General features: G+C 39.8%; 1 protein-coding gene across 5 annotated transcripts in view; it reads left to right on the top strand.

The window, feature by feature from the left end:
• DENND5B (DENN domain containing 5B) overlaps positions 1-13,149 on the top strand; it is a 210,928-nt gene that overhangs the window by 164,122 nt on the left and 33,657 nt on the right. For 3 of the 5 annotated variants that reach the window (XM_064284429.1, XM_064284427.1, XM_064284428.1), the window contains 2 exons: positions 9,220-9,348; positions 11,328-11,449. In XM_064284429.1, coding sequence (XP_064140499.1) covers positions 9,220-9,348; positions 11,328-11,449 — 251 coding nt within the window. The other 2 variants (XM_064284431.1, XM_064284430.1) reach the window with 2 other exon arrangements.

The raw sequence follows: 13,149 nt of genomic DNA on the forward strand, positions 1-13,149 counted from the left end.
TCAGAATCAGAACTGTGGAAGCTTGATGCATGCAGCTCTGCACTGGTGGTCCTCCTGCTGATGGCACTGAGGCAGTCTGCTCAGGAAAGCCCTGGAGAAACACTCCTGTGTTTCCTCTTTGACCTCTTTTTTCTCTCCTTCCATTCTGCCTCTCTAAGATGCCTTCTTGTATATTGTTGCTGTCATTCATGATATGTTCACTTCAAAGCCTAACTCTCAGTGGGCAGGCTTATTTCCCTTTTTCCAAGTTCTTGGCAGGCACTTCATTGTAATCCCTAGTTGCTACCACATAATTGATGTGGATATTTTCCTTAAAGAATAACACCCAAGTAATATTCTAAACTTCTTTTTTTTCCAATCTGGACAATTAAAGAAAACTCTAGGCCAGGTAATATTGAAAATTCTACCTCTCTGAGCCTGTGCTCTCTTCTCTGTTGGACATAACCTTCTGCTGGTACCTCCCATCTTTCCAAGTTTATCTCTGGAGGCAAAGACATTGGCAGTTTGGGGACTTTAAGTCGTTGGCAGTTGTCAGGAGTGTTAGCACTGGGCTGCTTAGCGGTTGGCATGAGTCCAGGACAGGCACGTCTAAAGGCCATCCCCTTTGTCTTAGTCTTTCGGGTAACTCTCCGCGGCCTTCATAGATGCCAGGTATCACTAAATTGTCAATAATAGAATGATTTTATTGTTCCAAAGAGAAAGGCTGGAGATCTGTAAGTAATTGTACAGATCATCTGTATATCAAAGTTTGATCATAGTGTTGCCATTATTCCCAGTTTCTTTCCAGAGCACCCTGTAGTTGTTCAAACTGACTTTTGTTCTTAATGACAAAATGTTACTGATGATTAGGGGCAGAGTAGAACATTACATGAGCTAGGAGATTGTGAGTACTGTAATCTAAGTATAGATGTTTTGAATACATAACCGATGGACAGAATGAGTAAATACCAGGAATATTCTTTCTAAAATGGTAATAAATTTAGTTGAAGGTACTGGCTAGTTAGTAACTTTATGTTTTTATAAATGTATACGCATGTGCTTGTGAGCACCTGGCTTTATTCTACACTAAAATTTAATAGTCATGAGTGACATTGTTTTACCCCAGGAAGGAATATTTTTAAGAAGTTTTATGACATCACAGAATGTGAATTTAAACTAAAGATGGTTAATTTCTTTAATAAATATCCTTGGTGATACAATGAAATAAGCACCAGTTTGGTACTCAGGAAACACAGATTCAAATTTAGGTATTGCCACTCTGTTAGTCAGAAGTCACTTGGTTTTAGTAACTTTGCAAAAAGGGGGAATTTATTGGAGGCATATGAGGGTGTTTTAGAATTCAAGAATGGGAACTGTGGCTGGATTGAAAGCATTCTTGTCCTGAGGTTGGTTACCTTTTCTGTCTCTAAAAGCAAATCATTTCCGCTTCTCCCTTTACATCTGCTGCTTCTCCTCTCCTCTCCTTCCTTTTCCTTCTCTGTTCTTCCCTCCCCTTCCTTTCCCTTTCCTTTCCTTCACCCTTTATTGTGCACATGATTGCCCAAGCCCTGGCCTTAACTTCACTTCTTACTTCAACCATTTAACAAAAACTAAATCAGTTTTCCGGTGTACTAATTCTCAGTGTTTGAGAAAAAAAACCTGATTGGCTTAGTTGAAATCAGATATGTGCCTCTTATCTAGTCAGTTCTAGGTGAGGATTAGGAACATGGGGCTTGCCCTTTGAGGTCGTGGTGGTACCTGGATCTGTGGGAGAGAAGCTTCTCTGAGAAGAGAATGTGAGTGCCAGGAAGAAGTGATTGAGAGAAAATGGGTGGCATGTCTAGAATAATACATATTATCTGTGTGACATCGGGTGGGTCACTTAGTCTCTCTGAGTCTCCATTTTCTCATCATTTACTTATAATAATGATGATCTCTCTCCCACTAGTGGCTGTGACAATCAGGTAAGACAAAGCACATAAAAATGTTTCTAAATTGAAAACCTTTATACCAGATTTGGAAACAAATTATTTAAACCACATTGTATATACTTTTTTGTAAATTAACAGGATCTATTTTGAAAGTGGAGCCCTGGTGGCACAGTGGTTAAGAGCTCAAATGCTGACCAAAAAGTCGGCAGTTCAAATCCTCTAACCACTCCTTGGAAACCCTATAGGGCAATTCTACTCTGTTCCGTAGGGTCCTGTGAGTCAGAATTGACTTGGCAGCAACAGGTTTTGGGTTCTTTTGGAAGCAGTACTTGTGTGATATTATGTTCAATGCCATGATAATTACCTATAATAAATTATTCTAATTAAAAAACAGATTCAAATGATATAATTACACAGCAGATTTTTTTTTAATGTACTATAGATGAAGGTTTGCAGGATAAACTAGCTTCTCATTAAACAGTTAGTACACTATTTTATTTTGTCACATTGATTACCAACCCCACAACATGTCAACACTCTCCCTTTTTGACCTTGGGTTCCCTATTACTATCTTTCCTGTTCCCTCCTGCCTTGTGGTCCTTGCCTCTGGCCTGGTGTGCCCCTTTAGTCTCGTTTTGTTGTTTTATGGGCCTGTCTAATATTTAACTGAAGGGTAAACCTCAGGAGTGACTTCATTACTCACCTAAAGGGGTGTCTAGGGGCCATAATCTCAGGGTTTCTTAAGTCTCTGTCAGGCCAGTAAGTCCAGTCTTTTTTTATGAGTTAGAATTTTGTTCTACATTTTTCTCGGACTCTGCCTGGAACCCTCTATTGTGATCCCTTTCAGAGCAGTCAGTGGTGGTAGCCAGGCACCATCTAGTTGTATACACATCAAATATTTTTTCAACTTTACAGGCGTACAATTTATTGACAGCAATTACAGGAATCGGCTGTGCAACCCACAGTAAATACTTTAACGGGTTTGGATTAAAGTTTAATAACACAATGTATATAAATTGTTTTAAAGCATAAAATTAGATACTATAGATTTATATAGCTGCAGAATTTTTCGAGTTCCTATTATGTGCTAAACGAAAAAACCCGTTGCTGTTGAATCAGTTCCAACTCAGAGCAACCCTATAGGACAGAGTAGAACTGCTCCATAGGGTTTCCAAGGAACGCCTGGTGAACTCGGTCTGCCGACCTTTTGGTTAGCCCCTGAACTCTTAACCGCTACAGCACCAGGGTTTAGAGATGTTATATTAGGCCTTTGAATTATGGTATTGGTGAAGAACACTGAATACACCAGGGACTGCCAGAAGAATGAACAAATCTGTCTTGGAAGAAGTACAGCAAGAATACTCCTTGGAAGCAAGGTTAGTGAGATTTTTGTCTCGAACGTTTTGGACATGTTATCAGGAAGGACCAGTCCCTGGAGAAGGACATGATACTTGGTAAAATAAAGGACCCACGAAAAAGAGGAAGATCCTCAATGAGATGGATTGACAGAGTAGCTGCAGCAGTGAGCTCAAACACATCAATGATAATGAGGATGGTGCAGAACCAGGTTGTGTTTCATTCCGTTGTGCATGGGGTCTCTATGAATCGGAACCTGCTTGACACCTAAATCAACAATATGAGGGTACAAAGACAGAAGCTAGGCTACAAAGAAGTTTTGGCCTCCTTGGTCCTCAGGAAGCTTACGTCGAGCTGAGAAAAATGTATACCAACAGAAGATGATAAAAGTACTAGGCAGTGTATGATAAGTGGCAAATTAAATTCTAGAAATCCATAAACTAGAGAGGTCATTGAAGGCTGTCTTGGTCACAGAAGCTCTTTAGGGGAAGCTGGGTTATCAAAGATTAATATAAATTTTTTTTTTTTTTTGGAAGCTAGAAGAGAGTACTTTAGGTAATGGGATGCAAAGTCTTGTAAATCAGATTCCCTGGAATGATGTATTTTTTTAATAGGAAAATAATGAAAAGATAGGTTGAAGCCAAGGGGTACAGGAATGCCAGACTGAGCAATTCGGACTATATCCTATGAGCTGTTGAAGGTTTTTGAATAAAGGAATGACATTAAGGAGCAATAGTTAGGCAGATTGATTTTCCTGGTACCAGTGAACAAGACAGGTTTGAGGAGAAGAGTCTGGAGGCGTCATCTCCAAAAAATCCGTATCTCCTTCCAAAAGAACTAGCAGAAACACTTCAGTGATGGAAATACTGATTACCACCCAAAATAGGTTTTACTTTATGTCAATCTTTTCCAATTTCATTAAACATAGATTTTTTTCAGATTGTAACTTCCACTTTACCATTCTTCACCTAGCATGTCTCCAGGTACTTAAGTCCAGAATAAAACTAATTTCAGTAGATTTTACTGTTTTTGAGTAGGAAGGATACTTAAGGAAGGATTATACATCATGAATAATTACCAAACCTCATGTAGGTTTGATTCAAATTGGTACTCCTAGATTATTTAAGCTGTAACCTGGCACTGTACTCACAGCAGTACCTCATCAATACTGATGAACATTAAGTGCTTGATTGATATGGTTTTCTCCCCAAGTGATCATATATAATGGTTTTAGCCCTTTAAAATGAGGTCTGTCAAAATAAATAAAAAGTCATAAATTCTGAAAACTTGCTTTGAAGTGACGTGATATTGGCTGAGCCCCACAAAAATGGCAACAGAATTTTTCATCTTCTCATCTAACTTATTTTTAAGCCACTTTTTAGTGTGTGTGAGTAATGTGGTGTACTGCTTTGCATCTTGTTTCTCAAGGGTCTTTGATCATACATCAGCACTGGGGGTCAGAAGCCTAAATCTTTAGAGCCAGAGATTTGGTTAAGTGAGAAAGTGTCACAGACAGAGAGAGAGAATGAGAATGTATGTGTTTTGCAGGGAGGATATCCCTTAATCTGAATACTCAGAATCAAATTAGGGCCAGGATGAGTCGTTTCTGATATTTAAAAAAAGAAATCAAGAGAGAGGATGGTGGGTCACAAAAACAAAGACTTTTCAATCACTCACTGCAGTGGTTTTACAGTTACACTTGCACCTCCTGCCAATTCTTTCACCCTTAAAACCTGTTACTGTCAAGTCGATTCTGACTCATTAGCGACCCTGTAGGACAGAGTAGAACTGCCCCATAGAGTTTCCAAGGAGCATCTGGTGGATTCAAACTGCCAACCTTTTGGTTAGCAGCCATAGCACTTAACTGCTATGCCACCAGGGCTTCCCCCTTAGGAGGAAAAAAATGATTTAGGAAGATAAATTCAGTCTTGCTGTGTAGTGTAGTGAATTACTTAATATATCCGTTCTAGCCATAGTCTTTGTGACTCCCACACAACGGTTGGATGGGACTATGGAAATAAGGTGCTTGTGGCTCACCAAGGGGATTGGACAGCTTCCTGCTAATGCAAATAAGGTATGGAACCTGTGCTGGTTAAGGTTATGTGTCAGCTTGGCTGGGCCATGATTTTCAGTGGTTTGGCAGTTATATAGTGATGTAATTTGGCAGTTGTGTAATGATGTAATCATCTTCTATTTTGTGATACGCTGTAAATCCTAGCCTCTATGCCTGTGGTTATGGTCCCATTTGGGAGTGAGTTGTCCATTATGTTACTGAGGCCAGATTAGGGTGGGGTGTATTTTCAGTCACTGCTTTACTAGAGGGTGTGACTCATGTCACCACCCTTACCCCAGTTACTGTTCTTAACCCCCTTGTTCAAGCTATGCCATTACTTGAGTCACACCTTTTATCTTATAAGAGATAAAAGGAGAGGGAGGCAAGCAGAGTGGGGGAGGGACCCACTGCTCCCACCAAGAAGAAGAGCCAGGAGTGGATTGCATACTTTGGGCCCAGAATCCCTGAGCTGAGAATCTCCTAGACCCAGAAAGGAGAGTTGTAATGCCAGAGATGGTGCAAAACGATGAGAAGCAGCAGCAAGCACAGCAGGGAACCAGCAGCAACAGAACCAGTAGACTGGCACAAGATGGGGTAATGCACTTTCTGGCCCATGGAGTGAGGCGGCTATCGTGGGTGTGTTGGCTGACCCATGGAGTGAAAGAGCTGAGCACCTTTAGCCAGGAAGCTTTCTGGGGAGTGGAGTACCTCTGGGCACTTGTCAATGGAGCTTGGCTTGCGGACCCATAGAGCAAGAGAGCCGAGCGGCTTCAGGATGAGGCTTACTGGCAGAGTGGAGTACCCCTGGGCGCTTATTGGCAGAGCTAAAGAGATTTGTAACACTTGTCCAAGCAGGGCAGAGGCCAGGCCAAGGGCCGGAGAGAGAGTCCTGCCTGTGGGCACCCAGCTGGGAAGCAGCTGTCCTGACTGAAGAACTATATCCTAAGTTGTTTCTGATCCTGAATTGTAACCTGGCTACTTCCCTGATAAACCCCATAATTGTGAGTATTGTCTGTGAATTCTATGTGGCCATTGCAACAAGTTATCAAATCCAGCAGAGAAGTTGGGAGTGCCATCGGAGGGACAGCTGGTGTCAGAATTGCTCAAAAGATTGGAGAGAGGAGGTATGTCTGACCTCCTCCTCCTAGGAATCAGCTTTGGGCTGTTGATGCTGACAATGATTCTCTCTCCACCTCGTGAAGGTAAGACGAGGAGGTCTGACACCCTGCCATGCTGTTTTTACATGCTAGGCATAGCATTGCTGTCTACACACAATGTGACTTTATCCGTGTAGGTAACATTCAAGGGGGTTTGACCACAATTTTTTTGTTTTTTTTGTAGCCACACAATTTTGCAAGTCTTTCCAAATTTTAAGAATTTTTAATTTATCAATGCAGTAAAGCTTGTCTTCATCCTCTTCTAATCTGCCTTGAATTGCTGGCAGTTCCCTGTTGATGCATTGCTGCAACCATTTTTGAAGTATCTTCAGCAAAATTTTACTTGCGTGTGATGTTAATGATACTGTTCGATAATTTTTGCGTTCTGTTGGATCACCTTTCTTTGGAATGGACCTCTTCCAGTCAGTTGGCCAGGGAGCTGTATTCCAAATGTCGTGGCATAGATGAATGTTTCCAGCACTGCATCTGTTTATTGAAACATCTCAATTGGTATTTTGTCAATTCCTGGAGCCTTGTTTTTCACCAGTGCCTTCAGTGCAACTTGGACTTCTTCCTTCAGTACCATCAGCTCTTGATCATATGATTCCTCCTGAAATGGTTAAACGTTGATCAATTCTTTTTGGTACAGTGACTGTGTGTATTCCTTCCATCTTCTTTTGATGCTTCCTGCATCATTCAGTATTTTTCCGTAGAGTCCTTCAGTATTGCAACTCGAGGCTTGAATAAATAACATTGCAAAGAATGGGAATTCCAGAACACTTAACTATGTTAAAGAGGAACCTGTACATAGACCAGGAGGTTATCGTTAGAACAGAACAAGGGGATACTACGTGGTTTAAAATCAGGAAGGGTGAGAGTCAGGGTTGTATCCTTTCACCTGTATGCTGAGCAAATAAACCAAGAAGGTGGATGTCTTGGTCATCTAGTGCTGCTATAACAGAAACACTACAAGTGGATGGCTTTAACAAACAGAAATTTATTCTCTCACCGTCTAGTAGGCTACAGGTTCAAATTCAGGGCGTCAACTCCAGAGAAAGGCTTTCTCTCTCCATCAGCTCTGGAGGAAGGTCCTTGTCATCAATCTTCCCTGTTCGAGGAGCTTCTCAGCACAGGCACCCCAGGTCCAAAGGATACACTATTCTCCTGGCTCTTGTTTCTTGGTGGTCTAAGGTCCCCATGTCTCACTGCTCCCTTCTCTCTTTCATATCTGAAAAGAGATTGGCTCAGCGCAATCCAATTTTATAAATTGAGTCCTGCCTTATTAACATAAAAAAAATTTTTTTTTTTTTTATAACTGCCGCTAATCCCATCTCATTGACATCGTAGAGATAGGATTTACAACACAGAGGAAGATCACATCAAATGACATAATGGTGGACAATCACACAATACTGGGAATCATGGTCTAGCCAAATTGATACACATATTTTTGAGGGACACAGTTTAATCCACGACACGGAACTATATGAAGAAGAATGCAGAATCCAGATTGGCGGAAGACCGACAATGTGCCATATGCAGATGACACAACCTTGCTTGCTGGAAGTGAAGAGGACTTGAAGCACTTACTAATGAAGATCACAACTGGACCAATAAACAACATCATGATAAACAGGGAAAATTTTGAAGTTGTTAAAGATTTCACTTTATTTGGATGCACAACCAATGCCCACAGCAGCAGCAGCCTGGAAGTCAAACAACATATTGCATTAGGCACATCTTCTGCAAAAGACCTCTTTAAAGTGTTGAAAAAGCAAAGATGTCACCTTGAGGACTAAGGTGTGCCTAACCCACGCCATGATATTTTCTGTTGCCTCGTCTATGAAGAAACTGGACAATGAATAAGGAGGACCAGAGAAGAATTGATGCCTTCAAATTGTGGCGTTGGTGAAGAATATTGAATGTACCATGGACTGCTAGAAGAACAAACAGATCTGTCTTGGAAAATGTACAGCCAGAATGCTCCTAAGAAGTGAGGATGGTGAGACTTTGTCTCACTTAGTTTGGACATGTTTTCAGGAAGGACCAATCCTTGGAAAAGGACATCGTACTTGATAACGTAGAGGGTCAGCGAAAAAGAGGAAGATCCTCAATGAGATGGACTGACAAATGGCTGCAAGAGTGAGCTCAAACATAGCAATAATTGTGAGGATGGCATAGGACCAAGCAGTGTTTCATTCTGTTGTACATAGGGTCTCTATGAATCAAAACGGACTCGACGGCACCTAACAACAGCAAAGCTTGTCTTGTCCAGTGCCATAGAAAGTAAGATTTCATATTTTCCATATATTGCCCAGGGTTACTTGAAAAGTAATTCAGTGGATTAAAGTATGACAGATACTTAATTAAACTGTATAAGAAGTACTCTGAATAAGAACTTGAATATTCAGTATGTTTTATTATTTTTCTGATCATTAGAAATAACCAGGTGTCAGCTTACAGATGTCTGTGGGGTAAAACAGGGATGTAAAGCCTGAAAGAGTGAAGGAGTGTTAAATATTTTGTCTCAGAACTCTGCCTATGTACTTGTGTTATAAATGGTGATTCTTAGGTGAGACTAAATTTATGATTCAGATGGAACTTTTGAAGGTGTAATCAGTTTAAATTGTGTATTATTCACTGCTGCCTCTAAGGATAAAAAAACTGTGTGCTAAGTGCTATAACTCTTTAGTAGTTTTAGTTCAGAGTTATCCTTAGGATTTACGTCTTTGCTGTTCTTTAGGCATATTCAAAACATGAGTGAGATCAAGACTGATGTCGGACGAGCTCGAGCATGGATAAGATTGTCTCTAGAAAAGAAGCTCTTGTCCCAGCATCTCAAGCAATTGCTCTCTAACCAGCCACTTACCAAGTAAGAGATTCCTTTCTGAGGCATTTCTGTTTTGATGACCTGTATGCTTGCAGAGTAAGTTGTATAAATTGACAGAAACTGGCTTCTTCAGTGTGAATTGCTGATTCCTGAGTATGTGCATTCTTTCCTAACAGGCATGTGAGCTTCAGAAGCTATGTATCTTGACATAATACTTGATCATATCTGGGAAGGCACAGCAAGTTTCACAGCCAAAGGCCAGTTTGTTCCCCTCTAGAAAAAAAAGCTAACTAGTCCACACAAGCTAACAGTAGCACCCAAAAGAGAGCTTGAACTGTGTAAACCTTATATCATATTGTGAAGATCACAACAAAAACCTGAAGTAGCAAAAAAAAAAAAAATATCCACGCTAAAAACTTCTGAGAGTTGCCAATACTTACATTTATTAATTCAGAGCCAGGAAACAAATCAGGTACATACCAATTAATTGATGGTATTCCTTCAGCCTTTTTGATGGTATTCCTTCAGCCTGTCAAGAAATCCTCTTAGATGAAATGCATCAGCCAGATAGTATGTACAGTAGAGCTAATTAGAAGACTAAGGACTTTGTGTTCTCAAGAGCAAAAGTATGCAAAGAATTCAACAAAGACCTCAAATATGACAGTCTGTTGGAATCTTATCATAGTAACCCAATTCTTGATGTAGTTTTGTATTTATAGGTATCATCCATAGATTACTTACTGAGCATTTTAGGATGCGCCTTAATATACAAAGAATAGGTCTGATAAAGAATGCAGTGGTGGAGTATAGCCTGTGAACCTGACCTTGTTCTCTTAAAATTGACTCGTTTTTCTGATTGTAAAAATCATTCATGCCCATTGTGATCAAAGTACAAAGAAATAGATGATAATCATTTATAATCCTACTACATAAAGATGAGTAATATCTTACATGTTTTCTTCTGTACTTTCTCCTACACACGTTCTTTTATTTGAAGTTACACTATATTTACAATTCAATATCATTCTTTTTAAGCTTAACTTTATATCTTAAGAGTTTAAGCTTTGAAGTCTGAATGCCTGTGCTCAAATATTGCTTTTACGATTTACTCTTCGAGTGCCCTAGGACAAGATACTTAATTTCTCTTTATCTCTGTTTTTCCATGTACAAAGTGAGAATGCTAATAGATTTACCTCCTAGGATGGTCATGAGGATTAAGTATATTAAAACCTATAAAACACTTGGAACAGTGCTTAAATATAAGTGGTTAATAAGTTACTTACTGTTTTTAGTGATAATGGTATTATTATTGTTAAATTTCTTCCTGAACTATTTTTAATAGCCACACAGTATTCCAGCATATCTGTATACCATGGTATATTTTTACTTAAAACATTTCAGTGGCTGTATGCGAATAAATCTTTTCCCACATCTGGTATCACATCGTTAGGACTGAGTCCTAAAAGTAAAATTAATGAGTCAAAGGATATGACTGGTTTAAAATAATTATTGCCAACACATTTCTTTCTTGAAATTTTCAGCCCACCAGCTATGAGAATAGCTATTCATTGCCTCCTTGTCAACACTGATCATCACTTTTTAAATCTTTATTAGTATGATAGACAAAATGGATTCATGTTTTGGTTTGTTTTCCCTTTAATTACTAGTTAGGTTAAAAATGTATTGAATATTAACGGTTCATTTTTGTGACTTGTCTGTTCTTTCAAGGATAGAGTTTCTACCCATAGTTTGGAAACCCTGGTGGTGTAGTGGTTAAGTGCTACAGCTGCTAACCAAGAGGTCGGCAGTTCAAATCCGCTAGGCGCTCCTTGGAAACTCTATGGGGCAGTTCTACTCTGTCCTATAGTGTCACAATGAGTCAGAATCGACTCGATGGCAGTGGTTTTTTTTACCCATAGTTTGTCTCAGTGAAGGTAGTTTTTAATGGAAGGTATAACGAAAAGTATGAAAATTTAGTAGACTGTTGTCTGAGGTTCTGTGCTTGTCTTACCCTTTCCTAGGAAGCTTTATAAGCGGTATGCTTTTCTCCGTTGTGAAGAAGAAAGAGAGCAGTTTCTTTATCATCTTCTTTCCCTTAATGCTGTGGACTATTTCTGCTTCACCAGTGTGTTCACCACTATCAGTAAGTCTGACCTGTTAGTGAAGAGTTATTCAGGTGACTAGTGGAATAAAAGAGTTTGTATTTTTAACAGTGAGTCATACATGGTACAGTGAGATAGGCACTGTGTGTGCCACACAGATCCGTTTAGGAATGAAGGACATTTTCCAGCTGCTGGGAGTGCTTCCAGAAGACAGCTCTCAGATATCATCCCCTATGGCGATTACCTCACTGAAGAAAACTGCCTTACCTGAGGTGGTGCGTTTTTCCAGGGACAGCCAGCACCCAATGACTGATCAAAGAGCTGTCCCAGAGCTCCCCATGAGGTCAGCTGAGGAGTTCATTGAGACTGAATCACAGGTCAACCTCTCCCTTGGCCAGTCCTGCTTCCATTCCACATATTGACCCCGGAAGCACTCTCTTGTACACATTCTGCATGCTAATCTCTGGCTCTGAGTCTGCTTCTCAGGCAACTAAACCTGTAATAGGATGGCTGTGAAAAGAAACATTTTATTACAAATATCCCACTATCACTTCTGCTATATGTGGATCAGTACATGATGATAATAAACATCATTTAAACTTTGATGATTCAGACGGACTTCAAAATCTTGCTGGACATTGTAGATCCATAATGGGAAGACAGGCATTCTGGCAGCCCAGTGGTTAGGCGCTCAGCTGTTCATCGAAAGGTTGGCAGTTCAAACCCACCAACCGCTCTGTGGTAGAAAAGACCTAGAGATTTGCTCCTGATGAGATTACAGTCTAGTAAAGTTTATGGGGCAGTTCTACTGTGTCATATAGGGTCAGTATGAGTCAAAATCAAGTCAACAGCACACAACAACAACGGGGAAACATGCTGATTAAAGATACATTATTGATAGAATGTTGAATAATAATATTTATTCTAGTCACCATTACTAATTATTTGCAGTGGTTCCCCCTTTCCTTCTTCGGAGAGTTTTTACTAGTATCAATTAGGAATTGTGTTTAGCCACAAGTATCAGAAGCTTGAAAAACAGTACCTTAAAGAAATTAGTAGTTTTATTTTTCTTATATAATAATGAAAAGTCTGGAGGTAGGCAGTCCACAGTGCCATCATGGACTCTTTCCTCTTAGACTCCCTCAGTGTGTCCCTATCACCTCATCATCACAAGATGGCTATTCTTCTTAATCCAGCTTCCAGCAGAAAGGAGGAAGGGAGCAGGATCTATGTTAGAAAAGCATATCCGAAAAATCCCAATAAATATCCCCAACATATCACTGGCCAGAATCGTGGGTTTTGGCTTTCCATTCTCTATGGTAGAGGCAGACAAGGAAAAGGGAAGTTGGAATGGGTGTTAGACCCAGCTGTGATATCTGCCAAGCTACTATTACGTATATTAGTTTATTACAGGTATAAGAATCTAAGATGTTATATACAATTTTTTGTTAAAAGAGAAGGATTAATAGCAGAGGTAGTTGGGATTCTGAAGATCCTCCTTATATCTGCAGATTTTTTTCCTGAGTAACTCTTTTTAACCTGAGGAATTGATACACTTAAAGAAGAATTTTGAGTTTAATAATATTGCTCTTTTTATACCTTATCTATGAAATCACTGTTGTGTTATCTGTGGGCCCTTTACAGCCACACAACTGTTGACCCCAAAGAAGTCCTTTTTCTCTAGCTTTGCTATTTCTGTCAGTGCAAGAAATGAGAGAGCTTCCTGGCACCAAAAATAAAC

Source organism: Loxodonta africana, chromosome 4 (genome assembly GCF_030014295.1).
Source record: "Loxodonta africana isolate mLoxAfr1 chromosome 4, mLoxAfr1.hap2, whole genome shotgun sequence".
Taxonomy (NCBI): Eukaryota; Metazoa; Chordata; class Mammalia; order Proboscidea; family Elephantidae; genus Loxodonta; species Loxodonta africana.